Source organism: Sebastes fasciatus, chromosome 11 (genome assembly GCF_043250625.1).
Source record: "Sebastes fasciatus isolate fSebFas1 chromosome 11, fSebFas1.pri, whole genome shotgun sequence".
Lineage (NCBI taxonomy): Eukaryota > Metazoa > Chordata > Actinopteri > Perciformes > Sebastidae > Sebastes > Sebastes fasciatus.
In genome coordinates, this window is record NC_133805.1 from 12,104,387 (window position 1) to 12,130,464 (window position 26,078).

Sequence of the window (26,078 nt, forward strand, 5' to 3'; positions counted from 1 at the left end):
ATACATCTCCATCTCCTTTGTTTCAATGCCCAGGAGAGTGCCGCTGCTGTAATACTGTGCACGCACACACCTTTACACACAACAAACAATGATATCCGTCTGAGAATAACTAATAATATTAATATTATTCTTATATACAATACTGTATAATACAGTATATATATACAGTATGTAGGATATATAAAATAATTAAAATAAAATAATAGTTAAAAATATAAAATAGCCCATGAAATAAGGAATAATCCCACAACATTATTCATTATTCATATTCAAAATGAATTATTATTAGTTATTCTTAGACGGATTTCACTGTTTGTTGTGTGTAGAGGTGAGTGTGTGTACAGTAGTGTAGCAGCAGCAAAGGAGATTGAGATGTATATATATATATATACTGTATATATATATATATATATATACATATATATATATATATATATATATATGTATATATAAACAAAGCATTCGAATACTGATTTGAAGGTCGAGTGCCACGAAGCTTCGAATCCCTTCGAATATTTCTCATCGAAGCTTCGAAGCCCAAAAAATGGTATTTGGGACAGCTCTAATTAATAATAGACCGATGAATAGATAAAAAAAACATTAACGGCAATGATAGGAAGAAGAAGAAGTTAATATAAAAAGTATCTGTTGTTAATACAAAAATATTTCTGGCTAATTTTGGCTCATTCATATCACATTGTTGCTAAATTAAAGCATGTCTCTTGAATGAATGAGCTGAATGAAGTCATACATAGTGTGTGTACTATTATTTTGGAAAACCATGACCGGAAGCTCGTCGTTCAGTGCGTCTCTCTTGACGCAGCCCCCAGCAGCCTCCTCTGTGTGTCTCCAGTCCCAGTGTTGCCATTCCGACGCACATCCCTTCACAGAGGAGCAACAGCTACACGGAGTTGGCCCAAAGTGGACTTACACACAGAGAATCCTCCGGCGGACGGAGACGACTACACTACCCGGGTTTACCCTCCTCTTCTCGGGCAGAGCAGCGAGAAGCGCCCCTGGACAGCAGAGGTTCGGTGTCGGTAAAGTCACATAAAGAGAGACTGTGGGAGAGGAGAGGGCGCAGTGTGAGCGCTCCATAGCATCACAACTCCAACAAGGGAATAACCTGAATGAATGAATGCAACATAAAGAAGCAGTCGGTATTTTTTTATTTATTTAATTATTATTATATATATTTTTTGGTGGAATGGGGCGGTGAAAGCCCCTCATATCTCAAACTGAAGACATGAGAATTGGGAGAGGAACAAAAAGCTCTGCTGCTGCGGTGCTCTGCTGTGTCTGAGTCTCCATCCATCCATCCATCCATCCATCCGAAAGGGTCCAGTCTACACCTTTATTCATGTTGCAAAAAACGCCTGTTTTATGACAATGGATTACTTGCTGTGGGTGTGCAGCCTCATTGTCCCTGTGGTCCTGGCTGTTGAAGGTATGTGGTTTGATATTTTTTTTATGACTACTTTTGTCTCTGAATGAACAATGGACTGTTTGGATTACATTAGAATTATTTGGCAATAAAACACCTTAAAAAAAAGACCATTAACACACAAAAAAAGCATATTGGCAATAAAAGACCTTTTAAAAAAACCCCCATTAACACACAAAAACATGTTCACAGTGTGTATTTTATCTGATAATTTGAGATTGGGGTCAGTACCATCCTTATAATTTAAATACCAGATCAGTCTAGTTTCTATATATAGGCTAAATTACATCTGTAAGCAAGACTCCATTCATGTTTTGGATAATTAAAGCTGTTAATATAATGCAGACCCGCTCTGTTAAATAGGCAATTCCGCTGAGCATTAATTTGCTCTCTGATTGTAATCCATGTACACATGTATCAGCACGCCCCATTCCCTCAGTGTGTGTGGTGTGTTTGGTGTTTGGTGTTTGGTGTGTGTGTGTGATGACATCCCAGTGTTCCCATTGCGGCTGCCCTGTTGCTGCTATTGTCCCTGATGTTGTCACACCCCACAGGCTGAGTGAGGATGCCCACCTGCCCCACCTTTCCTCCCCAGAGACAGTAGAGAGAGGGGGCGTCCCTTGTCCCTCTCTACTGTAAAATAGAAACTCCTCATATGATATGATGCATGTCAAAAGGTTTAAACCAGCTGTGGTGAACGCTTAAACACGCCAGACCAGAGCTGATCAATCTCATTCCCCCCCTCCCTGAAGCGCCACACATGTGAAACACATTAGATGACAAGTGTGAATTAAAGGTCAATGGCTTAACAAGTAGCCCCTGAAGCTCTCTCCATCACCGAGGGGAGTGTTGCTCCAGGGAGAAGCCCACCCTCGCCACTGCTGCTGCTGCTGCTGTTGCTGCTGCCGGCTACCCACCCACCCACCCCTGAGCTGTAGCTACATTTCTCTGCCTTCTTTCCCCTCCCTGTCCAATCTGCCTCCCCTGGACCGTGGCCAAGCCTGATCCCTCATCAATTCTGGTGTCAGCAAGTAAATCAATGCAGCGGCAGCAGCCCTCCAAGTCCCAGTGGGCTCTCACGGCCGTGATGATCAGCCCCCCGTTTCTCCCTCCAGCCGGACCGCTAACTGTTACTCAAAGCTCAGGGGTTAACTAATGTTTGTCCTCTGGGGATAAACATGAAGGGCATGATCATCGGATTGGGTTTAAATGAGAGAGGGGGCCTTTTTTTTCTTCATGTCGTTTATTTAGCTGCTTACTCAGTGGATTTCAACACATGGCTTGAATCTGGAATTTTGTTTTTTCAGATTTGGCAAGTGTTTGCGCATGGATGATGCAAGCTGGACTGCAACTTGAAGTGTGTGCTTATTTACAAAAAAGCTACAGAGATGAGTTATCTTCAATTCACACCAACAGACTGCAGTAAAACCCTCAGCGACTATGACACTTTTATGCTGTACCGCTCTCATTTACAGTCAGCGTTTACTGTACTCTTATTTTAAAAGCTCGTAAACTAGATAGACGACCGCTCGGAAAGCATTTTATAAAGTAATCCACACTATGTATGTGTGTGTGTAAACTAGGGCTGTCAATCGGTTAAAATATTTAATCGCGATTAATCACGTGATTTTCCGTAGTTAATCGTGATTAAAATTAATCGCACATTTCTTTATCTGTTCAAAATGTACCTTAAAGGGAGATTTGTCAAGTATTTAATACTCTTATCAACATGGGAGTGGACAAATATGCTTACTTTATGCAAATGTATGTATATATTTATTGTTGGAACTCAATTACCAACACAAAACAATGACAAATATTGTCCAGAAACCCTCACTGGTACTGCATTTAGCATACAAATATGCTCAAATCATAACATGGCAAACTCAAGCCCAACAGCTGTCAGTGTGCTGACTTGACTATGACTTGCCCCAAACTGCATGTGATTATCATAAAGTGGGCATGTCTGTAAAGGGGAGACTCGTGGGTACTCCATAGAACCCATTTTCATTCACATATCTTGAGATCAGAGGTCAAGGGGCCCCTTTGAAAATGGCTCAACAAAATTTAGTGTAAACTCGGAGCGTTATTTAGCCTCCTTTGTGACAAGCTAGTATGACATGGTTGGTACCAATGAATTCTTTAGGTTTTCTAGTTTCATATGATGCCAGTAGCTTCACTCTAGCTTTAAAACTGAGCCCGCTACAACCTCTGAAATATCGATTGTGCTATCATTGCGTTAACTTTGACAGCCCTAGTGTAAGCATTAAGCATTTTCACATCAAGAGAGAGCTTCATTCGTATTTTGCTGCTTTCTATATATGAGAATATCAACAAGAATAATTATTTGTTGACCTGTGAAAGCAGATGCAAGCGGCCATGAAAAAAGATTGAATTAGGTCAGCTTGACTTGTTCAGAAAGTGCTCATCAAGCGTCAAACTGAGTATCACACTCCACTGTGGTTCTATAGAGAGAAACACGCACTCAAATACAAAAGAACCTTTGCTTAGAACAAGTTTCTGGAGCCACAACACCCGATTTTTTTACACCTATTTATAGCCAGACATTTGTTCATCCTGCGATCACTGATGATGATGTTAATATTTTATATGTTTGCTTGTTGGTAGTGAGTGTCACTGTAGTTGGTACAAGGCGAGGCCTCCCTTTCATGATGCACCCGCATCTCACAAAGTGAATAAAACATTAGCATGTGTGAGCTCCCAAAGCACCCTGGGAATGCAGAGTTTGTGTGGCATTTTGGCTCCGGCGGCGGGGCGATCAAAAAAAACAAAAAACGGTAAATGCCACGGGTGGTGATGCTCTAAAGTTCCCACTGCCAGCATTGTTTTCTTACCCCAGGGGCAGAATGACTCCACCGCTGCTGTAGTTTTATGGGAGATGGGGGAGATTTCTGGATTTGAGTTATAGCAGCGAGGCGATCTCAAAGGCACTGTAAATTTAACGGGGAGGGGGAGAACTGTGGAACAAATGGGATCTTTTTCAATCTAACCGCTTTCTAGGATTTAGTGAGTTGACGATAACACACTTTGGTGAATAGAGTTGTTGGCGAACAAAAACCTTATTCATACATAATATAAATTTTAGTGTTAGAGCGACTCATGAGCCTGGACTCAGATGTTAAGCTTGAGGAGATACGGTGTCATCCCTTCCAGCTGGCTAATTTTTGTAAAAGTCCTATGATTCTTTAAAAGGATTTCTGTCCTCTCCTGCTCCACTGGGAGGTCAAAGGTCACGTCTGGATAGAAGAGCACCTCTCGAGCCGCCAGGGATTCAGTATCATGCTTCGGCGTATAGTGAAATCCTGCTTTCACAGGGGCTTGAACCCGGCTTTTTTTGTACAGACGTTGGATGGTCAACCCGCTGCCCCTGCATGTGCTTTGTGTGAGGTGAAGCCTGTTTAAAGGAGCATCAGCTCGGGCCTGTGGTTGGATGAGGCTGAGTGATTCTGTCTCTGTTGCCTCTGGGCAACCGGGAACAGAAGAGGGAAGGGGCGACGCACCGGATCAGACACCCGAGGGACGAGCCGGATCAGCGGCGTGTAGTTCAGGAGCATGCAGTCAGCTGTGTTGCCACAGAGGGCCGAGTGCAGCCAAGCAAAGACAAACAGCCGCTGATTTCGCTGATTAGTTCCTCCTCTCTGGCTCAAGTCGTGCTAATCAGTAAAACAAGCTTGTTCACAATCGCATATTCGGGCTCGACAACCGAAGTTGTTAGCTGCCGTCGCTCACATCTTCATGCACACCAGTATAGAAGACCGATACACTTTTATAAATGCATGAATATTACTTATTAAATATTATGCAGAGGTAAACGTGACCTCCATTGTCAACAAAAATGGAGGGACTTATTCCTTTTTGAATGTAATTATTTTTATGCAGCCCTACCCAGCTGTTTATTCTTTTCATTTCTTATAAATCTGCACATAAAAGCACTCTGGTTACAAATCACATGCTTTACCGCCATTAAGAAATGATCTAGGGACTATGAGTTCACGTGATTAGTTCATTCTTAATGGATCATCACTTAATGATCGTTAATTCAAATGTACTTCGTTCTCTAATTTATATGCCACCAAATGAGCTGGAATCCAGTTACATAGAAAAAGGCACTTTTCAGAGCCACATTTTGATTTGATTTCTCATAGAAATATGAAGATGTTTATATCAAACTGGTAGTTACTCATATGCAAACATCCACATGTTGCTGCCTGCATGATGGAAGCCTATTAGCCGATCCATTAAGAATTAACTAATCACACAAGCTCATAGTGGCTTCATCATTTCTTAATGGTGATGAATACGAACTCATGATACAACCTGCCTTAATTCATGCTTTAAATCATCATGATTACAATACGATATCCAGAGCATTAAAATAGCAGCAGACAACTATTTGCTATGCAAAGATATAGAGGAGCAATGTCTACCTGAGCAGAGGATGAAGTCACTCTCTCTCTGTGTGTTGTAATCAGAGCTTCTCTGTGCTTTGTTGACATAGCTTGGCCAGGTGTTATGTTGAAGTCTGTTCCCCCGTCGTATAGTGTTTCCCTCTGTCCGCCTGAATATGCCCATATTTACCCTCTGTCTGAAACGCTCCGTTTTAGTGCATTTCAATGAAATTGCAACCGAATTGCGTTGCAAGGCAACAGTTTGGGTCCATGTTTATTTCCTGTCAGCTGATATTATTTACATACACTGCAACAGGAAATAAACTGGGACACATTTAGAATGTTTATGTTTAAAACCGTGTGATGATCTAAATATTGTATATTTGTGACATCACAAATGAACAGAAATCCTAACGGCTTGTTTCAAATGCAAAACTTCTGAATATGGGCTGTGTGTATTTCCCCTTATATTGAGCGTTTTGATAGTTTAACAGTATTTATATAGCACTTAAACCTGCTTTATAATATAAAAGACATGCAAATCTCACGTTTTACAATATGGGACCTTTAACTTATTATGCACCGAAGTGGAAAGTTTCTGAAAGCTCAGAGTTTACAACTTGTGACCTGTTTATTGATGTTGTGAGAAATGGCGGAGCCCATGGAAGTTCATTTTTTGGTGCATAATAAGTTAATATGTTGTCATTTTAGATGTATATTGTTTTTCTTGGTAATGCTGAGGAAAATGTTGATATTCCCAACGACCTCATCTTTTCCTCTTTCATTATGCCTTTGCATTCACTGCATTATGTTACCCACTTGGTACACTTGGATTGTGTTTTTTTTTAGCAAGCTGGCCAGGCTAGCCGTTTCCAGTCTTTATCCTAAACTAAGGCTACCACAGAGGATTGTGGGTCAGAATAGCCAGAAAAGCATGCTGGCTTGCATTATGCAAAATGCGACCGAATGTAGTAGGACGTCCTGGTATTTTTGGCATACTGCATTTGACATACTATGTATTGGGACATACTAAATCTTTTTCTGGCATACTAAACTGTGTGGTAGTATGGGTATTGGAACGAACAGTACGTACTAAAGGCGCAATGTTATGCATACTGCATGCAACACTACGCAGCTGCAGTATGTACTACAAGTATAAAGAAAAAGTATGCGATTTGGAACGCATCCTAAATTAACTGGCTCCTAGCGGAAGCTTCATAGTTAGAGTTGTGTCAATAATCTCATCTAACTCTCTGCAAGAAAGTGGTCTCCCAAAATGGTAAACTATTCCCTTAAGTATGTGTTTTGTACCCTTATTATAAAGTGTTACTGATTTTTTTTCAGTTTCTAACCAGGGTGAACCATGGCCGGTCAAAATTAACATTATTTTAAAGGGGAACAAAACCTGAGAATATCCCACATGTAGGTTACCACTGCTCATCAAATAGGCTACCAGTGGTCAACTATTGTTAGCTGGTTTCCATTTACACCCACACAGCTAAGCTAATTTGCATTGAAACTAAGAACTAAGATGTCTCACCACTTGCTTTTGATCTTGTCTGCAACTGCAGTGTGAACCAAATGGTGCACTAGTTGAATGCCACAGATGTAATCTATCCTGTTTGGATGCACTGATCACTATTCATTATCTCTCATCCTCTAAACAGAAGAAAAGCCATTGTGGTTCCTCTAATGAATACGCAGCACAGACTGTAAACGCCGCGCATATCTCCAGCTCAGCAGCTACAGATGGACCAGTGATCTATCCACTCAATCAAACTTCTATTATTGACACACAAAAGCCAAGGACAACACTGTACTGTAACTGACTGCCTTTAATGCAAAGCATCTACCAACATTTATGGTGCCAGAACAAAGCCATGCTTCTTGGAAAGAGTGCTGCTGTTGTTTCTACACAGGTCATGCTATTTGTTTACCCTCCCACACCCTCCTTCAGCACCGCCATCAACGACCTGTGAACAAATGGCGCACAGCAGGCGTCGTGTCATTGAGTCTCCGTGAAGAAAGCGTAATTGTTTCAGTAATTATGTGCTAACAACAACAGAACAATGGGAGACGACGCGGCCACAGCTGTATGTCGAGGGCCTAGAGAGGGGTCGCAGTCTTCTGAGGTGTTATGAACTCGCTGGACCGCCGATCAAGGGACGACTGATTGACAGCCATGACAACAGTGCTCATTGATCCTGCTGTTTATTCTCTGCCTCTCCTCTGATTGTCTGCCCAGCTCTCACCTCCTCGCCAAGTCGTAAACACCCATAGGTGAAGAAAACAACCCTCAGATCACCTGTTAACTCAGATTTGTCAAATCTCATATGGCACCGTCTGGTGTGTCGGGGTGAAAGCCTCCCACTCCCCCACAAATGTGATCTATTAAATTTCCCTGTGCTCATATGACCTCTCTGAACCGGTGCCAGTTAATGGAATATTTCCCATCCCAAGGCATCTTGGAGGATGCTTTGTTCTTAGTTCCACAAATTAATATTGAAAGGAGTGCATTTGCGGCTGCCAAACACACGGAAAGAGAAAGCCTTAATTAGGCGGCATCACAGATATGCCATGATTGTCACGGTACTTTCAAAAACTGAGTGCATGTGGGTGGAGGGAGGTTATGAAAGAGGGAGTTTTACCTGCATCCTTTGTCAAGCAGAGGCAACTTGTGTGTGCTCCTTAATGTTGTGCAACGATTTGTCCCCCCCTTCACACTATTGAATTCAGGTTTGTCAACCTTCCTCCTACTCTTAATTTGCAGAAACCCTTATGGACAGTCGGTGGGCAACCACAGAGCTGGCATGGACCACGTTCCCAGAGAGCGGGGTGAGTTTGTGTGTGTGTGTTTGTTTTGTGTTTTTTTCTTTTTTCATTTAACAACATTTGTTCCATTAGCTTGTTAATAGAGCCCAGTCTGCCTTGAACAGCACACCTCCTACTGTTTTATATCCTTGTTTTTGCAGAGTATGTTTGCTTTCCTGGATACTAAAAAAGCAAATGAGAAACACATTGTGTGGAAAAGAGATGCAGTATTTAGAAAATGTAAAAAGCTTGACTAAGGAATATTGTACTTTAAACAAAAACAAACGAGCAGATACACAGAGCAAATCCCCACAGTGTGTAGGGACTACAGGCTCTACCTTGCATGTCCCTCCTGGATAGAGAGCCTGATAATTGAAAGCATGTGTCTGTCTTTTTTTTATAATATGGACCCAAGAGCGCATTACAGGCAGAAATTAAAGTTTTCAGTTGATACCCCCTATAGGAACAGTGAGAAAATAAAACAACATGAATTTGACCCCAGGGCTAACAGCCTGACAGACCTCCCCCACTCCCGGCCAGTGTAATTTGTCTTCGCTACGTGAGCGCAAAGTCAGTCAATGGAAATGGTGGGTTTCCATGGAAACGATCTTCGGCAGCACCTCCTCCTCCCTTTCCACTACAAGGGCCGGCTCTGAATGTCCTAGCGCCCATGAAGTCATATGTCACGACTGGCGAGGCAGCCCCTCTCCTCACTCCTGACAAGCCCATACGTTCCAGGGAGGGTGGGGGGGGGACCTGCAATTATCATATTTGTCAGGTAGTGCATCAACGTGTTGCTGGTGATTTACGACACCTAATGCCGACTCTTGGGCTCATCGTTTGGGAATAAATTGCACGGGAGCTCAGAGACGTGGGATGAGTTATGCATTATTTTCTTCCAGTTGAAATAATCAATTTCTGGGGAGCTCATTTGTTATGGAAACGAAGCATTCTGTCCAAGAGGGAATTAGGGGAAAAAATCTAAAAAGATTGACTTCTCACAAGGTTATTTCCTAATGGACTAAATATATTGACCAATGAAGCCATTTATCATAGCCTGTAATGTTAGTTAACATATACAAAGAGCAGTTCTAACAACATATAAAGCTATACATTGACGTGATACACAGACAGAAGTCATGTCCATGTCACATTAGTCCTTAAATGATTATTATCAAAGCTACATGTTGTAAAGAGACATCTGTCTACCTGGTAGACGAAGCACAACAGATGCAAATATCTGCTCTCTGGCTTTATGTGTAGGCATCGTAATATATATTTATATATATATATATATACTTATAATATATTCTGCGTAACCTGAAGTGCTCTGGAGTGCTGCCACGGTGCAATCACACTGACAGCATTGCATTTAGATGGGCATTTTAATAAATAACTCACTCTTTGCATTATAGATGTATGGGGGAAAGTTTCCATTTAAAGTGTACAGTTTTATGCGCTCATATCTCTCAGTGCAGATAATACATTTATGTGATATAGAAACCAAATCTCCTCTTGAGACTATTTCGATTGCACTGCAGCGGTTACAGCTATGAGCTTCCTATAGGTGTGTGACTTTGATAAAGGTCTAATAACCGACACATTTGCGATGATCTTAGCTGCAAAAAAACATCCAATCCTCCAGCCCGTGATCAGCATCGGGACGGTTAGTCAAACAGGCATAATGCGTGAAATGTGTTTTAATGGGAAAATGTCCTCTATTAATAGTCTGTAATGATTGGGATTTTCTGAATGATTCATGTAATTAGAAGCATTTTAGCTGCAAAATTATTCCTCACAGGCCACATGTACACAACCACACCGTGGGAATGTTTATGTGGTGCATTTTTATATTCTGTTCATAGCACGCGTCACTTTGCTGTTTTGGATGCCCTCTGTGCTTGAGTGGTTCGCATTAGGATGCACCGCGTTTAACATTGCTCAATTTTAATTAACAACATATTGGATAAGCAAGCTTCTGCTTGTAGCTCGGTTGTTGCCGAATGAGGAATGGTACCGCTGTTGCATTAATAAAAAGCATTAGATAATCAATTCAATTTAGTCTAATTTTATTCTTAAACCTACTCTTCTCTGATTTGTCTTTATCAGTTGTTCACAGTGTTTCCAGATTTCCCTGCTGTCATCTCTTCCTTTGTCACATTGTCTCTCTGTTGTTCCCACAGTGGGAGGAGGTGAGCGGCTACGACGACTCCATGAGCCCAATCAGAACCTACCAGGTGTGTAATGTCCGACAGCCCAACCAGAACAACTGGCTCAGGACGGACTTTATCCCCCGTAAAGGTGTGCTGCGCGTCTACGTGGAGCTCAAGTTCTCTGTCCGCGACTGCGCCAGCATCCCCAACATCCCTGGCTCCTGCAAAGAGACCTTCAATCTGTTCTACTACGAGTCGGAGGGGGACACGGCTACAGACGCCAGCCCTCTGTGGAGGGAGAACCCCTACGTGAAGGTGGACACTATCGCCCCGGATGAGAGCTTCTCTCTGCTGGAGGCGGGCAGGATCAACACCAAAGTGCGCAGCTTCGGCCCGCTCTCCAGGGCTGGCTTCTATCTGGCGTTCCAGGACCTGGGCGCCTGCATGTCTCTCATCTCCGTCAGGGTTTTCTTCAAGAAGTGCTCCACCACCATTGCCAACTTCGCCGTCTTCCCAGAGACTGCGACGGGGGCCGAAGCCACCTCCTTGGTGATCGCCCCCGGAGCGTGTGTGACCAACGCCATGGAGGTGTCCGTCCCCCTGAAGTTGTACTGCAACGGGGACGGCGAGTGGATGGTCCCCGTGGGCTCGTGCACCTGCGTCGCTGGCTTCGAACCTTCGGCGGACGGCACTCAGTGCCAGGGTATGTGTGTTTAACAGACATTTGGACTTTTATTTAACCAAACCTCCTTTATATGCTCAGTGCAAGTCACCTCCGTCGGTGCCCTCTTCTCTGCATTTATTGTGTGGCTCCTGAAAAGGAGGGTGAAGGAGGGTGGAGGAGAGTATGAATTAATGAGGTGTTGCAGAGAGGAGCAGCATACAAATATTGCGAGAGCAGGACAGGAGGGAGAGAAAGATAGCGGGGAAAAGGCATGATATAAAAAAAGAGAGAGCAAATAGATTTGGGCGAGGAAAATGCAGATAATAGAAGGGAAAGGCGTCCGAAGTCCAGAGAAAAGAGATATAGCAGAGAAAGAGAGATTTAAAAGGTTTGAATTGCCAAAGATGGGATGGTAATAGCAGCCAAAAGGAGGAGAATAACAAGGGAGTGGTGGGGGGGGCTGCAGGAAGTCAAAGACAAGCGAAGCCTCCTCTCACCTGGCCGTGAGAAATAGTGTCTAACATGCACGGGAGAGCTCATTCGTTGCCATTTGGCGGCTCAAGGTTAAAAGCTTGCCGCCAACGCCTGATAAAAAGCTCTCCGGGGCTTCAGCCAGCGGTTTGCGACGAGGAAGTGTAATTTCCTCCACGGCCCTCCCGTTAGTTAATCTACAGGCGGCCACACTCATTAACACCATTCAGACCAACGTGAGCCAACACTGCCACGCTAACATTAATCACTCAGACGTTTCATTTCTTACCTCGAGTCTGGGCCGCGCGCTCGCAGCCCAAACGCCGCATGAGATGGAGAGAAGAGGAGGGAAGGAAGAGGAGAGACAATAGAGGAGGGGGGCGGGGGGGTTGTAGGAGGAAAACATTAGTGTATCGAAAACAGGAGAATCATCGCGCCCTCCAAAGAGGTTAATGGATTGAAGCAAGACAGCGGGGTGATTCAGCACCCTACTCGAAAAGAGGCGAAGAAAACAAACAAATAAAAAGAAAATGATGATGCACTGTGTAATAGAAGAAGAATAAATCAGATCAGAGAGTGTAGAGCCTAAAGGTCTTGGTGAATTATGAGAGAGAGGGGGGAAAAAACGCATTTTCATCTTTATCTTCTTTGGCTTTTTATTGCACGGTTTTAGAGCTACAATGCGGGGCCATTAGCCGCGCTGATTTTCCTAAAAGTGCCATTGTTGGGAATGAGGGTGGAACTTGAGTTCAGACTGAAAGACCACTTAGCCTAACTAGTTAATCACACTCTCTCTCTTGCTGGCTGGGTTTTATGAGCCCTCACGCTGACAGGACAGATGTTTGCCAGAGACCCCCACTTTTACTCCACCAGTTAGGAATGTGGCAAACAGTAAAACGCGGGGCTCTGGAGGCTGATGCATCCAGACCTTTTTACTGCTAAATCCCCTTTATCTGAATCCTCCTTTAGTGTGGGCTTATCCCTAAGACTCCATATCAGCCAACCTTCACCGCGACACTCTGGAATTCAAATTAATCGCATGGACACATCGTCCGAGATTACCGCACTTTGTATGTTTTCCTGATAACTCTCCTCAGCTAATTTACGTCTGGTCCCTTCATTTGGATTGATTTATCGGCTTATTATGGAGCTGTTCTGCATGCATGTGGAGGCCTTGTTTGTGCTCAGCCGTGTGGTTTTGGAGAGCTGAGGACACAGCAGACACTGATTGATGGGTTTAGGGTGTATCCCTTTTCTCAGAAGCATTCTCCATCCCTGTTTGTCTGACAACAGCAATCTCCTGTCAGCAGTCTATCTTCATCTCCCTCGTCCTTTTTCCTCCTCTTCAACATGAAACTCAGCCGTCATCCCTACTCTTTTTTGGGAGAGATTAATGTCACCTGGTTGAGAGAGAGTGGAAATGAAAGAGCACATGCAAATGTACAGATAAGGCCTTAAGTGTTCGCCATCTCTCAGGTACCTATCAACATTCTCTGCATAAATATATTGAGCTTCGCAGGTACTTCAGAGGAACAGTTTTTGTCCTGTGACAGATGTGACAGCCGCTTGTCTTTTAGATAAGTGACGAGCACAGAGTGTTTTTTTTGTCATTGTTCTTATTCTTATTGTCTTTTTTTGTTTTTTCTCTCCCGCCCATCCAGCTTGCATCTCTGGGACCTTCAAATCCAAATTCGGGGAGGGATCCTGCGCTCCCTGCCCGTCCAACAGTCGCACCAGTGCTCGAGGAGCCAATATTTGTCCCTGCCAGAATGGTTTCTACCGGGCTGACAGCGACCCCCCTGACTCTGCCTGCACCAGTAAGTTCATCCTCCGTTGCAAAGGCTAAAAAATCCTCATATCTTCTTATGCTGAGAAAAGTCAGAGAAGTATCAATTGGTGAATTATCAGCACCAGGTTGCGTCTATTATTGTGTTTAACCCTCTGGCATTGACCCACAATAGACCCGTTTTTGTCTTTTTTAGGGGGGTAGAGTGGGTCTTTAGGGGGAGATAGCAGGTCAACAGTAGATGTCACATAGAAGTGGTGTACATCATCTGAAAGCTGGGAACCTGAAGATTCATTTGAGATGCAACACTGTGTGTCAAGTTGTTCTAGTCATAAATCAGAAATAAACATGAATTAATTAATTAAATAAATAAATAAATAAATAATAATAAATTGTGAGTTCATAAGGGCTAAGAACATTATGATAGAAGTATGTGATGGCCATTCCCATGCTCTATTATGTCTCATAAGTTGTTGCAGCAATTTTGGAGTTGATACTATTTGTTACACAGCTTTGGTGCTAAATTTAACAATTTTTTAACTCGAGAATTGAGTAAGACATTAAAGTCGGTCAGGATCCCGCAGGTCTCAGACAGTTAGTCCAACTGAAATCAAAATTTCCCATTTTTTTGCAAGGAAATCAGCATACATATCCGTGGTGTTTGTTTGACTTGTCACATACATAATCATACGCACTAAAAGGAGCAGTGAAATTCTTTTGTGCCAGAACGCAACTAACAAATAGAGTAAAATATAATAGAATACTATAGTTTACATATTTGGTTGAAATTGTTAATAACAAAAAGTCAAAGCGGCTATAATTGATATATTTATAATAACAATATGACAATGTGAAAACAATGTGACAATGTGAAAGGGATCGCTTGTAGTGACGAATCTCCCGTGAAAAAGCTCTAAAAACTTCTACACTTCCTGCTCGGCACCAACAGACGACAGACAAAGCTAGCGACTAGCTTGGGCAGACATCGGTGTTTAGTAGCTGTAGAGACAGACATTTCCCTCAGGAGTTGGTTCATGTTTCAAATGGAAATTGTCCGTTTGGCGGTAACTAGTCTAGTCTGGTGCTGACCGCAGCGTCCATGCTTGTTCTGCATGGACAGGCCTCTGAGAGGAGTCCCGGCCGTGCTACTGATGGAGAGCGACATGTGTTGCCTTGACCGCGTAAAATCACCCCCCGGGGGCCTTTCGCCGCGTTAAATGACACACAGGGCCCGCAACTGTCTTCCCCAGATTCTCGTCACAGGAACACTGTGGACTCTGACATTGACCAGCGCGTCCAGACAGGCGGGCTGGGGACTCAAGCGCCACCTCCGACTAAACACGCAGACACACAGGGCCTGACAGTTCTGTCCCCCGCGGGCTGTCAGCGCTTGTGCCAAAGCAGCCTGTGCTTTGTGTTGGAAGCGGTGTGTGTTGCACGAGAGAGGCTCAGCCAGTCAATGGCCGGCAGCTTGGGCTCAGCGTGTGTTTTAGACGGGTGTCCAATTAGAAGAGCTTCCATTCTGAACTGTGTGCGCCTAATTAGAAAGGACAGGGTGAGTGAAACGCCGTGGCTCAGGACGAGCTGGCTGAGGAGCTTGAACTCGGAGGACCGGCAGTATTGGCCGAAGAGAGCTGATGGCATCTTCCCCGCCTCTCTCTCTCTGTCTCTCTGCTGTGAGACAGGTTAGACTTTCTGCCACTGGAAGCTTAAGAGGGAGAGCCCTTCTCTTCTTCCACTATAAAAGGATGAAAAGCGTGTTCGCCGAGCCAATCTTTGTTGCCTCCCTCCGCGGTTATCATACTTTATCCAGGTTTCAAACACTCTTCACTCAAAAACGCAGCACTTCTTATTGAGCCGCGGTGGCCTTGGGTTATACTGATACAAGAACACGAATATCTATCAAGAGCGGATTAGCCGAGTTCCACAAGCACCGAGAGGGGTTATGCGTAGGAACGGACGCGAGTTACAGTGCAGAGCAGCAGAGGATTGTGCTTTTCATAAAGGAACATTACTTAGTGATGAACAGTGGCGTTCTGCTTGTGCATGACAACTTGTATTTATGCTGCTGTTTCCGAATATGTTGATTTATTCATTTGCACCAAGGAGGATTTTTCCTCTGTTGTCATGTATTTTCCATGCCTTTTTGCTCCAGATTTGTTTGGGGCATGTATAGTAATCTAACACATTTATTTGTGCAAAAAGATTTTGTAAAAGGATTTCCAATTTCTGTAGATGAAATACTTCCTTTTGATGCCTTCTTACAGAGATATTAAAACACTTCTTTCTCCATTGAGGGAGGATAATGTAAGCACCACATAGGGAACATGACTAAAACCTCAGCTGTGTGTTTTTTTCCATTCTGCCTGCCCACCTTCTTAAACACCTACGTGTGTGTGTGTGTGTGTGTGTGTGTGTGTGTGTGTGTGTGTGTGTGTGTGTGTGTGTGTTTGTGCAGCGATCCCCTCGGCGCCTCGCAACGTTATATCCAGCGTGAACGAGACCTCGCTGTCCTTGGAGTGGGAGGAGCCCGAGGACACGGGCGGGAGGAGCGACCTCGTCTACAATGTGGTGTGCAAGAAGTGCCTGCGGGACCGGAGCCCCTGCACGCGCTGCGACGACAACGTGGACATCGTTCCTCGCCGGCTGGGGCTGAGGCAGAGGAAGGTGGTGGTGCGGAACCTGCAGGCTCACACCCGCTACAGCTTCGAGGTGCAGGCGGTCAACGGGGTTTCCGGGAAGAACCCCGCCTCGCCCAGATACTCCACGGTCAACATCACCACCAACCAAGCCGGTTAGTTGGAGAAGATCTGTCAACGACACTAGATGTGTGCACAAGTTAATTCATAGAGCCGTGCTCCGATCAATACCACTTAACTTCACCATGAAACCGGCTGGTTAGTGGATCCTAAGTTCAGTCAATGTCAATGAGCTTCTTAATGAGCTCTTAGTATCCAGAGCAGAATTAACACCAACAGTAAACATTGTTGAACATGCTCAGCGAGAGCGACAGATGGGGAAAAACACTCTCAGGTGGAGCTCAGGGAGTTACAGGAAAGGCAGATAAAATGTTAAGTATACTTTATATATCTCCATTGTCAGCATTCAGCACAACCAGGCGTCTAGCGTTACATCACTGACAATGTCACCTTTCAAAATCTCCACTTAATATTTGCAGCGTCATCATCAACCAAACCGCTCAGCACCTTTCACAGACTGTAATTATTCTCCCAGTTAACCTGCACTTAATCCACCTTACTGCAGTTTATGGACCCGGGACAATGACTGTCAATTGAGTCACTTTCAGGCCTCGCAAATCAATAAACTGCAGAACAGTGAAGGTGACACGTGTACCGTTTTTCTTAAACCGTTCAGGTTGGAGTATTTCGAATAATAATTATCTCGCTGCGATGGTTTGTGACTTGGGGAGAGAAAATCTTGGCAACTTGAAATGACTCCCAAGTGGAGTAACTGTCCAGCAGCTGGAAGTGTGTAATGTAAACTGTGTCCTCTCTTAACCGCAGCACCCTCAGCAGTGCCCACCGTCCATCTGATGCGCTCCACCTCGGACACTCTCAGCCTGTCGTGGCTGCCCCCTGAGAAACCCAACGGGGTCATCCTCGACTACGAGATTAAATACCATGAGAGGGTAAGCTCGGACTTTTTAGCCACCGCTTTAATGTAGGTCACACTGCTCGCCTTATTGACTCTGAAAATCTGCTTTTCCAGCCCTGTGCAGAGAGAAGCATTTTTATGGATACTGACAAATTTAATATTGAAATGTGATGTGTGTTTGGGTGGGTTGGTGGAGTCTAAAAATGTCTATTGTTGGAGAGCATGGGCTGGTCAGACTCAGCAACTGGTGATGGAAATGCTGCAACATTGGTTTGATTAAATTCCCCTGTAAAGCCCTGCAGATGTAATATGGTCATTTCCTTTGATGGTAAAAAAAGAAGCTTAGACCCTCACAGGATGTTGTAAAAGAATGCAAGGGTCTGCGTCGGTTCCAGTGAGGTCAGTTTTAGTAATTGGTCCATTTGTTTGAAGGCTTTGAAGGCCAGTAAAGTGCGTTTACATGTATTTGATTAGCCAGGTCAGTGCTTTGCAGAATGACCGTTAAGGTGACCAAAGTGGCGAGGGCTGGAGACTCTGGACATTTTAAGCAATGGATGTGAGGCAACCAGAAATAGGGAGAGAGAGCCAGGAAATCCCACCAAAACGGGACTTTAATCAGATGAAAGATCCATTCAGCTTAACTGTGATATACGTTATGTTACTTCTTCGTTTGAAGCTGGTTAAAAAACGTACTTAAAGGTTCTCTATTCTCTATTCAGAGCATTTATATAGCATCAAACAACTATTTGCTATGTAAAGATTCAGAGGAGTAATGTCTACCTGAGAATGAAGTACCTCTCCCTCTGTGTTTGTGTTGTAATCAGAGCTTCTCTGTGCTTTGTTGACATAGCCGGGCTAGCCGTGCGTGATTTTAGTGCATGTGAGCAGGCCCCATTGGCTAGCTCACGGCTGTTGCTCTTTACTGCTGTCATGCATCGGTTAAAGCTGATAATGCCGTCCCGACCGATGCCGTCGTCACTGAAGTGTAGCACCCAACCTCTGAACTGAACGAAATTATTGAACTGATTAATAATTGCCAAACATTGTGTAACAGTAGCACAATAAGAGAAGAGTCCTAAAATCAGCAAACTTACTCGGTAATGTCGGTTAGTAATATCTATCTTAAGTTAGCTAACATAAGCAACATTAGCCACCACAAGCTACTGGCAATGCCAGACTAAGAGAAGACCTATATAGGTATAAACCTATATAATGTCTAAGGAAAGAGAAAAGGTGGTTTTGTTGCTTAGGAATCCAGCTTTTCATTTGTTTGAGTTAGATGTGTGTGGTTCCTTTATAGCTTTAAACTTTGACGGTGTAACTTTTGTTAAACAGCAACCACTGTGGCCTCAAGTGACAATTAGAGGAAGATAGTAAATGATGAAATGAAGTGTAACAGTAGCGCAAGAAGAGAAGTCAAAAAGTCAACAAACTCTTTCAGTTACAGAGCAAAACATTTAGCTATAACGTTAGCCACCACAGGCTACGGGTCACACCAGACTACGAAAGGCTGTAGCTTCACAACCTCTACGCATGTTGGAATGAGCAACGGTGCGTTTTATTACCAGCCTCGACAGCGTCACTGGTATCGTTTTATCGTGTTTTTTACTTGTCTCTAGCTTCTCATGAATTCAAATTTTAATTTGTAAGATAGACACTGCTATTTCTTCTTTCTAAAAGTTACTGCTTCATAATGCTAACTGAGAGCCAAAAGATTGATTCCTCGCCCACGGGCCATCTGAAAGCCATCAGGAAACACCCGACGCTGCTGCTGCAGCTTTAATGGTCCTTTTGTTTTACTTCAGGGCCAGGCGATGTCCCACACCGTAACAGCCCAGCACAGCTCATCCAAAGTGGAGGGTCTGAGGGCCGCCACGCCATACGTGGTGCAGGTCAGAGCTCGCACTGTCGCCGGATACGGACGCTACAGCAACCCCATGGACTTCAGCACCAGCCTCCACAGTACGGACAAACCTCCCTCCTGCTTTACAGTCTGTTCTCGATGATCTGCTGCTACAGTTTTCTTAATAATAACGGTTCAAGCTTAGTAGTTTTTATGGCCGCCTTAATTGGAAGCCATTACACTTGCAGTCCAGGCCACCCCTTTAATCTCTTAAGTAGTGTTTCTGCTGTTATTATACTTATTTGCGTCTGTGTGTGGTATTTGCTCCAGGTGACCCTCAGAAGTCGGTGCAGGACCAGCTGCCTCTCATCATCGGCTCGGCCTCCGCGGGTCTGGTGGTCATTGTTGCCTTGGTGGTTATCGCCGTTGTCTGCCTTAAGTAAGTGTTTGATTTTTATTACCGAACTGCATGTTCAATTTTGTTAGTTAGGCTCGGAACAAAGCGGCTCATTAAATTTTAACATGCTTTCAAAGGGTGTGTGTACTTACTCTTTAGCTCTGGAAGAGGAGAAAACACAGCTGCCCTGTGAGCTTCTCCCACGGCAGTCTGTGGTTTCATCTGATAGTCCCGTTAGATATTAGTTTCATCGGCTGTACCTGGAAAGGGTCAAGACTGATTATGTGAATGTGACTTTGTTTACGTGCTGCTTGTTTACAGGAAGCAGCGCAGCGGCTCGGAGCTGGAGTACACTGAGAAACTGCAGCAATACAGTGAGTTTATGTGTTTGGCCTGAGAACTGTCTCCTCTGTGGTGCATTGGTCATGCCAGTACAGTTAACCAACTGATTCAATCAATTATCCAATCACCTGATTGAGTCAGGGAACCATTTCCCTATTTGCTCAGAGGAAGTCCTAACCATGTTGTCTGTCTGATGTTTGTCACGATACTCCTTTTTAACATGTGTACTTCATAAGATATGTGTATTTATTGTGTATTTTTTAACATTTGGCCCAGGACAACAGATGGAAAGTAGCCTTCAAGGCAAACTCTGGCTCACTTACAGTCCATTTCTTTTCCTGTTTATCAATGAGCAACGTCCCTGATCAATAAACTAATACAATGCACTGTAGACTTGGGCAGTGAATCACAGTAAATTGTATATAGACTTTCTGTGTAGGGCAGATATGATCATATCATGTCATAGTTTAAAAATGATGTTGCAATTAAAGAAATAGTTTTTGCGAAATGTACTTATTTGCTTTTTTTGGTGCGGGAAAATCAATACCACTCTCATGTCTGTCCATTGAATATGATGCTAAAACAATGAGATGGTTAGCTTAGCTTAGCATAAAGACTGGAACCAGACTGTCCAAAGTTTTAAAAATCTGCGTGCCACCTCCACAAATGAACACGCCATATCTTGTTTGTTTAATTTATTAAAAAACAAAGTGGCCAGGTGCAGTAACTTCCTGAAGTCTTGTCATCACTGTGAAGTTTCCAGCCAACCAACAGAGATTGGTTGATGACACCTAACCCCCCGCAGAACCACACATTGTCATTTTTACACTTACACTTTTTGTGCGGAATAAACAATGAGATAAAACATGTTAATAAGCGAGCTTTGGGACTAGCTGTTTCCTCCTGCTCCCTGTCTTTATGCTCATCTAAGCTAACCATCTCCCGACTGTAACTTCATGTTCATCGTAAACACGAGATTGTTGTCAATCCTCTAATCTAACTCTCAGCAGCAAAGCTAATCATTTCCCAAAAAGCCAAATTATTCCTTTTTCTTTTTTTTATCAACCCAGGCAGGTTATGACTAGATGCTGACTTCTCTGTGATCTTTCCCTCCCAGTTTCTCCAGGGGTTAAAGTGTACATCGACCCTTTCACCTACGAGGACCCCAACGACGCCATCCACGAGTTTGCCAAAGAGATAGACATCTCCTGCGTGAAAATAGAAGAAGTCATCGGTGCAGGTAAAACATCGGCGTTCTTTTTGTCCAAGAAGACGGGGAGGGATTCAGGTTTATTAATCATTTATTTGAGCAGCAGTATGCCATCAAGCCCCGAGGTCTGTTCTGTGAGAGAGTCCTCTCTCTCTCTCTCCGGGAGAAAAAGGGTTATAGGATTCACAGAGTGCATGAGAGCTGCTGGTGGGAAGGATTGAAATAAAAATCTTCTCTGTAGCTCTCTCCCCCTCTCTAGTCTGTTTTTTCTTTTTTCTCTCCAGCAGCATGTTGTGTCCTAACTTCACCTCAAATGACAGTCTGCTCCTGCTCGTTCAACCTTCCTCCTTTCTTTCTTTCTCTTTCTTTCTCCCTTGTAAACACTCAGGCACCAAATGCAAAACCCCCAAGCTCCTTGCCCGTCCTCTGTCTCCCTCCACCGCCCCAAGGTTGCACACTCGATCGATATGGGCCACTCCCTCTCTCCCCAACATCTTTGACCCCTGACCTCCCGTCCTTCTCTTTTTTAAGCCTCTCCCACAGTTGAAGCCGACCCTCAACTCTTTCAAATCAGCTCCTTCACTCCCGAATCTGACCAGTAACGATCCCTCTCCCCGCACTTTCCCCAACTTCCTCTCTCCCCTCCACCCCTCCTCTTCTTTCCTCTGATCACTCTCCCCCACTACCCTCACCTCCTCCCTCCCCTTATCCCACCTTGTTCTCTCAACCCAGGTGAATTCGGCGAGGTGTGCCGCGGACGTCTAAAGCAGCCCGGTCGCAGGGAGATGGTTGTGGCGATTAAGACGCTGAAGGCCGGCTACACAGAGCGCCAGAGGCGTGACTTCCTCGCCGAGGCCTCGATCATGGGCCAGTTCGACCACCCCAACGTGATCCGGCTGGAGGGCGTCCTGACGCGGAGCTGCCCCGTCCTCATCATCACCGAATTCATGGAGAACGGAGCGCTCGATTCCTTCCTCAGGGTAAGCTTGGCGGGAGGTGTGCGCCGCAACACCTCTGACGGAGAAGATTACTTTCTGTTTGTATCAAAGCTGAGAGGAACACACACACACACAGACAGTCATTCACGACACCTCTGGGTTATCGGAATGTTTTACTCTCTGTGAAACACCCCGAGGCGCTCGCTTGCTGAGTGATAGAGATTAAATGTGCAATATAACGCCTGGAGACAGGCATAGTGTCTCTGCTTGACGTGACTGAGTGATGCCGACAGGCTTTCCAATGCACAAACTCCTGGTGGAAAACCGTCACACAGCAGACCTCTGGATGGGTTTGCTTCAGCGTATTAGAGACTCTTTGTACGACTGCAGAATACATTACTGATCAGAGTTTTCGGTTCAGACCACCGCCACCTACACAAAACGCTGAACAAAGGCGGGATGAGAAATGAGGTGTCACACAGTACATTTAGAGCTGCGTGGGGGCTATTGCATGTCATTTACATTCAATAAAATGTGTTTTCCTGCACGGCTGCACTGTGAAGAAGTCTACTTACTGTATCAGTTAGGCTGGATGAGGCTACTTAATGCTTCTGGTGAATCGATGCCACGCTGCTGGCTTTAAGAGCAGTTTATCTTTAAGTGGTATGAAGCTGCTTGTTTGCATAGATGATGAATCGGTGGTATTGACGAGCTTTGACGCTGACCATCTTGTTTTGACATATCTTACCTTTAGTGGGCTTTATGCCATATAAACGTACGTCTGCCTGCGGTGCAATACTGGCTGAAGACCTTGTATATCGTACCTGATTCCTGTCTGTGTGGACATAAAGAGGCAAAATGCCAAACAGGACAAACAACATCAGGGCTGGTTATTGTTTGAAATCTTTCAATACTAGTGCCGATACAAGAGTTTTATGATTAGAAGTTGTCAAAACATAAGCAGCCGTACAAGAACTTTGCCTAAATAAAATACCAAAAATTGAAAAATAACGATTTCAATCTGTGAATATACTATGATTAATGTATGAGCAGAAAAGTTTAAGAATTGATTCTTGACAGTTGTCAATACTTGGTGCTACAGACACATTTCAGCTATTACAGAAAAAAGGAAGTTTAATACCCACTTCTATCTAGGAGGAGCAATTTTGAAATTGTAATGGGCATTTTCACTACTTTCTGTCATTTTATAAACCCAAGGATTCATCGATTTATTGCCCACAAAAAGACAAAAAAGTCAGCTTCTCAGTTTTATGCCACTTTCAATTGAATATCTTTTGGTTTTGGACTGATGGTTAGAAAAAACAAGTTTAAAAAAAGATGTTTTCTTGGGCTTTGGAAAATCTTGATGAGCATTTTTTAGGTCAATTATTAATCAATTGATTCATCTGAAAAAATATCATTATTTTTATTTGATTATGGAAAGTTAGTTGCACCCTTACTTTTTTAATATTCTTGCAGTGGGTGCTTAATTTGTGGAAAATAAACATATTTTTCAGCAAAATCCTTAAATATATATAACTTAGAAGTAATATTTATAACTTGTCGAATATTATAAACAACTTTGCCTGAATAACATACAGTCTAAAACTGTCAAAAATAGAGTTAAGTTAGTGAATATTTTATTAAAGAATTAATACATGACTTCAAGGCTGAATAATGGAGCTACAGACAGATTTTGGTCCGTACCAAAAAAGTATTGAGAATGGAACCTAAACATTTAGTCAATTAAAATAAAATAAATTAACAGCAATGTTTGTAATCAATTAATTGAGTAATTTATCAGGCAAAATTGCTTTTGCTGCGACCAACTTCCGAAATGTGTGAATTTTCTATTTTGTGTTGTTGCTCAGACAAAGCAAGCAATTTGAAACAGCTGCAACCATTATTTTTATTATCGATTCATCTGCCAATTGTCAAAAATCAATCATTTTGTTTATGAGATGGCAGAAAAAAAGTGAAAAATTCTCATCACAAGTTCCCAAAGAGCTCAAAGTGGCGTTTTCAAATTGCTTGTTTTGTCCAAACCAACTGTTTGCTATTATATCTCTCAAAGAAAAGCAGTAAATCCTCACTGAAGCTTGAAAAGGGACTTAAAGAACAAATCAATTATCAGATAATTGCCAATTATTTGTTTTGTTGGAAACATCCCCCAGAGCCCAACTCTTGGTTGGACATTGTAATGCACACTAAACTATTTTCTGACATTTTATAGACCAGACAATGAATCTATTATTTGAAGATGATTAATCGATAATGGAAACAATCATTAGTTGTGGCCCTGCTACATCTGAGAGTCCAGCCTGAGCCTCTTCCCTCCTTCTCACCCACTCCTCTCAGTCAGCTGTCCCACAAATAACACAGAAACTCGGCGGCCTGTGCTGTCCTCACCCCCGCTCCCGCCACTTTCACACTGCCTGTGACTCAGAGGAACTCTTGAGTTCTGCTCCGACAAGGACACTATAGAGTTAAACCACTCTCACACACACATGCACAAACTGTCCATGTGTGTCACGCAAATGAGACTTCATACTGCAGCTCCCCGGAGACATGGACACACTTAACACACACATGACATATGCACATGTAGAAGCATTTTACATATACAGAAATCACACACACACACATGCACACACCAGCGTGGCTTTTGAAGGCCTGCTATGAATCATGGCTGTTTACACATCCATCCATTCTGGCTTGTTTTGCTGTCAGACTTCATTGGAGTGTGCCGACTACAAAGCAGAATGGTTATGGTTTTATCATGTCACGTCTTGTGTTCTGTGCTTTCTCATTTTGGAGTCAAAGAAGGGATGGATTATGTTGAAAAAAAGAAAAAAGAATTCTACTTATATTAAAGAGGACCTATTGTGCTTATCTTCCGGTGCATACTTGTATTTTGGGTTTCTACTAAAACATGTTTACATGCTTTAATGTTAAAAAAAACCGCTTTATTTTTCTCATACCGGCTGTGCTGCAGCACCTCTTTTCACCCTCTGTCTGAAACGCTCTGTTTGAGCTCCTGACCCCTCTCCCGAAAAGCCCAGTCTGCTCTGATTGGTCAGTTGGTTCACTCTTTTGTGATTAGTCAACCGAACCAAACTCTTTGGACTCCGATCCAGCTCCGCTCTAACTAGCTCTGTTTGAGGGCATGCCAAACTAGCCGCTAGGCAGGTATTATGCAAATGTGTTAATTGGTGACATCACCACGTTACGGAAGATAAGGCAGGACTTCAAGCAAGGCGTTTCAGGCAGTTCAGGCAGTTCAGGATCAGTGTTTCTGTGGGGGTGGATTTTGGACTTTGTCATTTTGCAGACCTTTTACATGAATAAACTAGAATGGCACTCGGAGAGCGCAGACCTCCGCCAAGCTGCCCTAGTACGATTGCCCCCTCTCCGTTCTGCTTACGCCATCATCCGCGTGTATTTTTGTTTATGTTGAGATCAGCTGTACGAAAACACTTCATTCAAACTGGACAGAAACAAAATAAAACTCACCTAAACCGTCGTTATTACTCTTTCCAACAATCACCAAGTGTGATTTGGTCCAACTCAACTGTAATTTCACAGAGTTTAGTGGGAAAAAATGCCGAATTTACAGGTGTCCCCCCCCCCACTCCCTCCACCCCCCGCTCTCTCTCTGTCCCTCTGTAGGCAGAAGGAAAGAGGCAGGGTGACGCGTCATGAACGCGGCATCGGTTACACTGCGCATATCTTAAAGCCTGTGGTGTTAATGCACAGGCTGAGCGGAGTTATTAAAAAAAATCCCCGAAGCCGCCACCAAAATCTAATGGATTGTTCATGGTGCCACACCCCACCCCTCCAAAAAATGTTATTCCAATCCATTCCGGACTTTTGGAGTAATCCTCCAAACGGACAAACCAACAAACCGATAAACCAACAAACCAACGCCGGCTAAAACATAACTTCCCTCCTAGGCCTCCGGCCTTGGCGGAGTCAAAAACTATATAACACACTAA

The 26,078-nt window shown here is 43.6% G+C and overlaps 1 protein-coding gene across 1 annotated transcript in view; it reads left to right on the forward strand.

The window, feature by feature from the left end:
• The first annotated feature begins 821 nt into the window (after nt 1-821).
• ephb3a (eph receptor B3a) overlaps nt 822-26,078 on the forward strand; it is a 33,848-nt gene continuing 8,591 nt past the window's right edge. Inside the window, exons 1-11 of the mRNA XM_074650676.1 lie at nt 822-1,447; nt 8,624-8,688; nt 10,848-11,520; nt 13,614-13,769; nt 16,197-16,532; nt 17,263-17,387; nt 19,159-19,315; nt 19,527-19,635; nt 19,915-19,967; nt 21,053-21,175; nt 21,878-22,125. Of these exons, the coding sequence (XP_074506777.1) occupies nt 1,384-1,447; nt 8,624-8,688; nt 10,848-11,520; nt 13,614-13,769; nt 16,197-16,532; nt 17,263-17,387; nt 19,159-19,315; nt 19,527-19,635; nt 19,915-19,967; nt 21,053-21,175; nt 21,878-22,125 (2,109 nt within the window). The 5' untranslated portion in view covers nt 822-1,383. The remainder of the gene's footprint in view (nt 1,448-8,623; nt 8,689-10,847; nt 11,521-13,613; nt 13,770-16,196; nt 16,533-17,262; nt 17,388-19,158; nt 19,316-19,526; nt 19,636-19,914; nt 19,968-21,052; nt 21,176-21,877; nt 22,126-26,078) is intronic.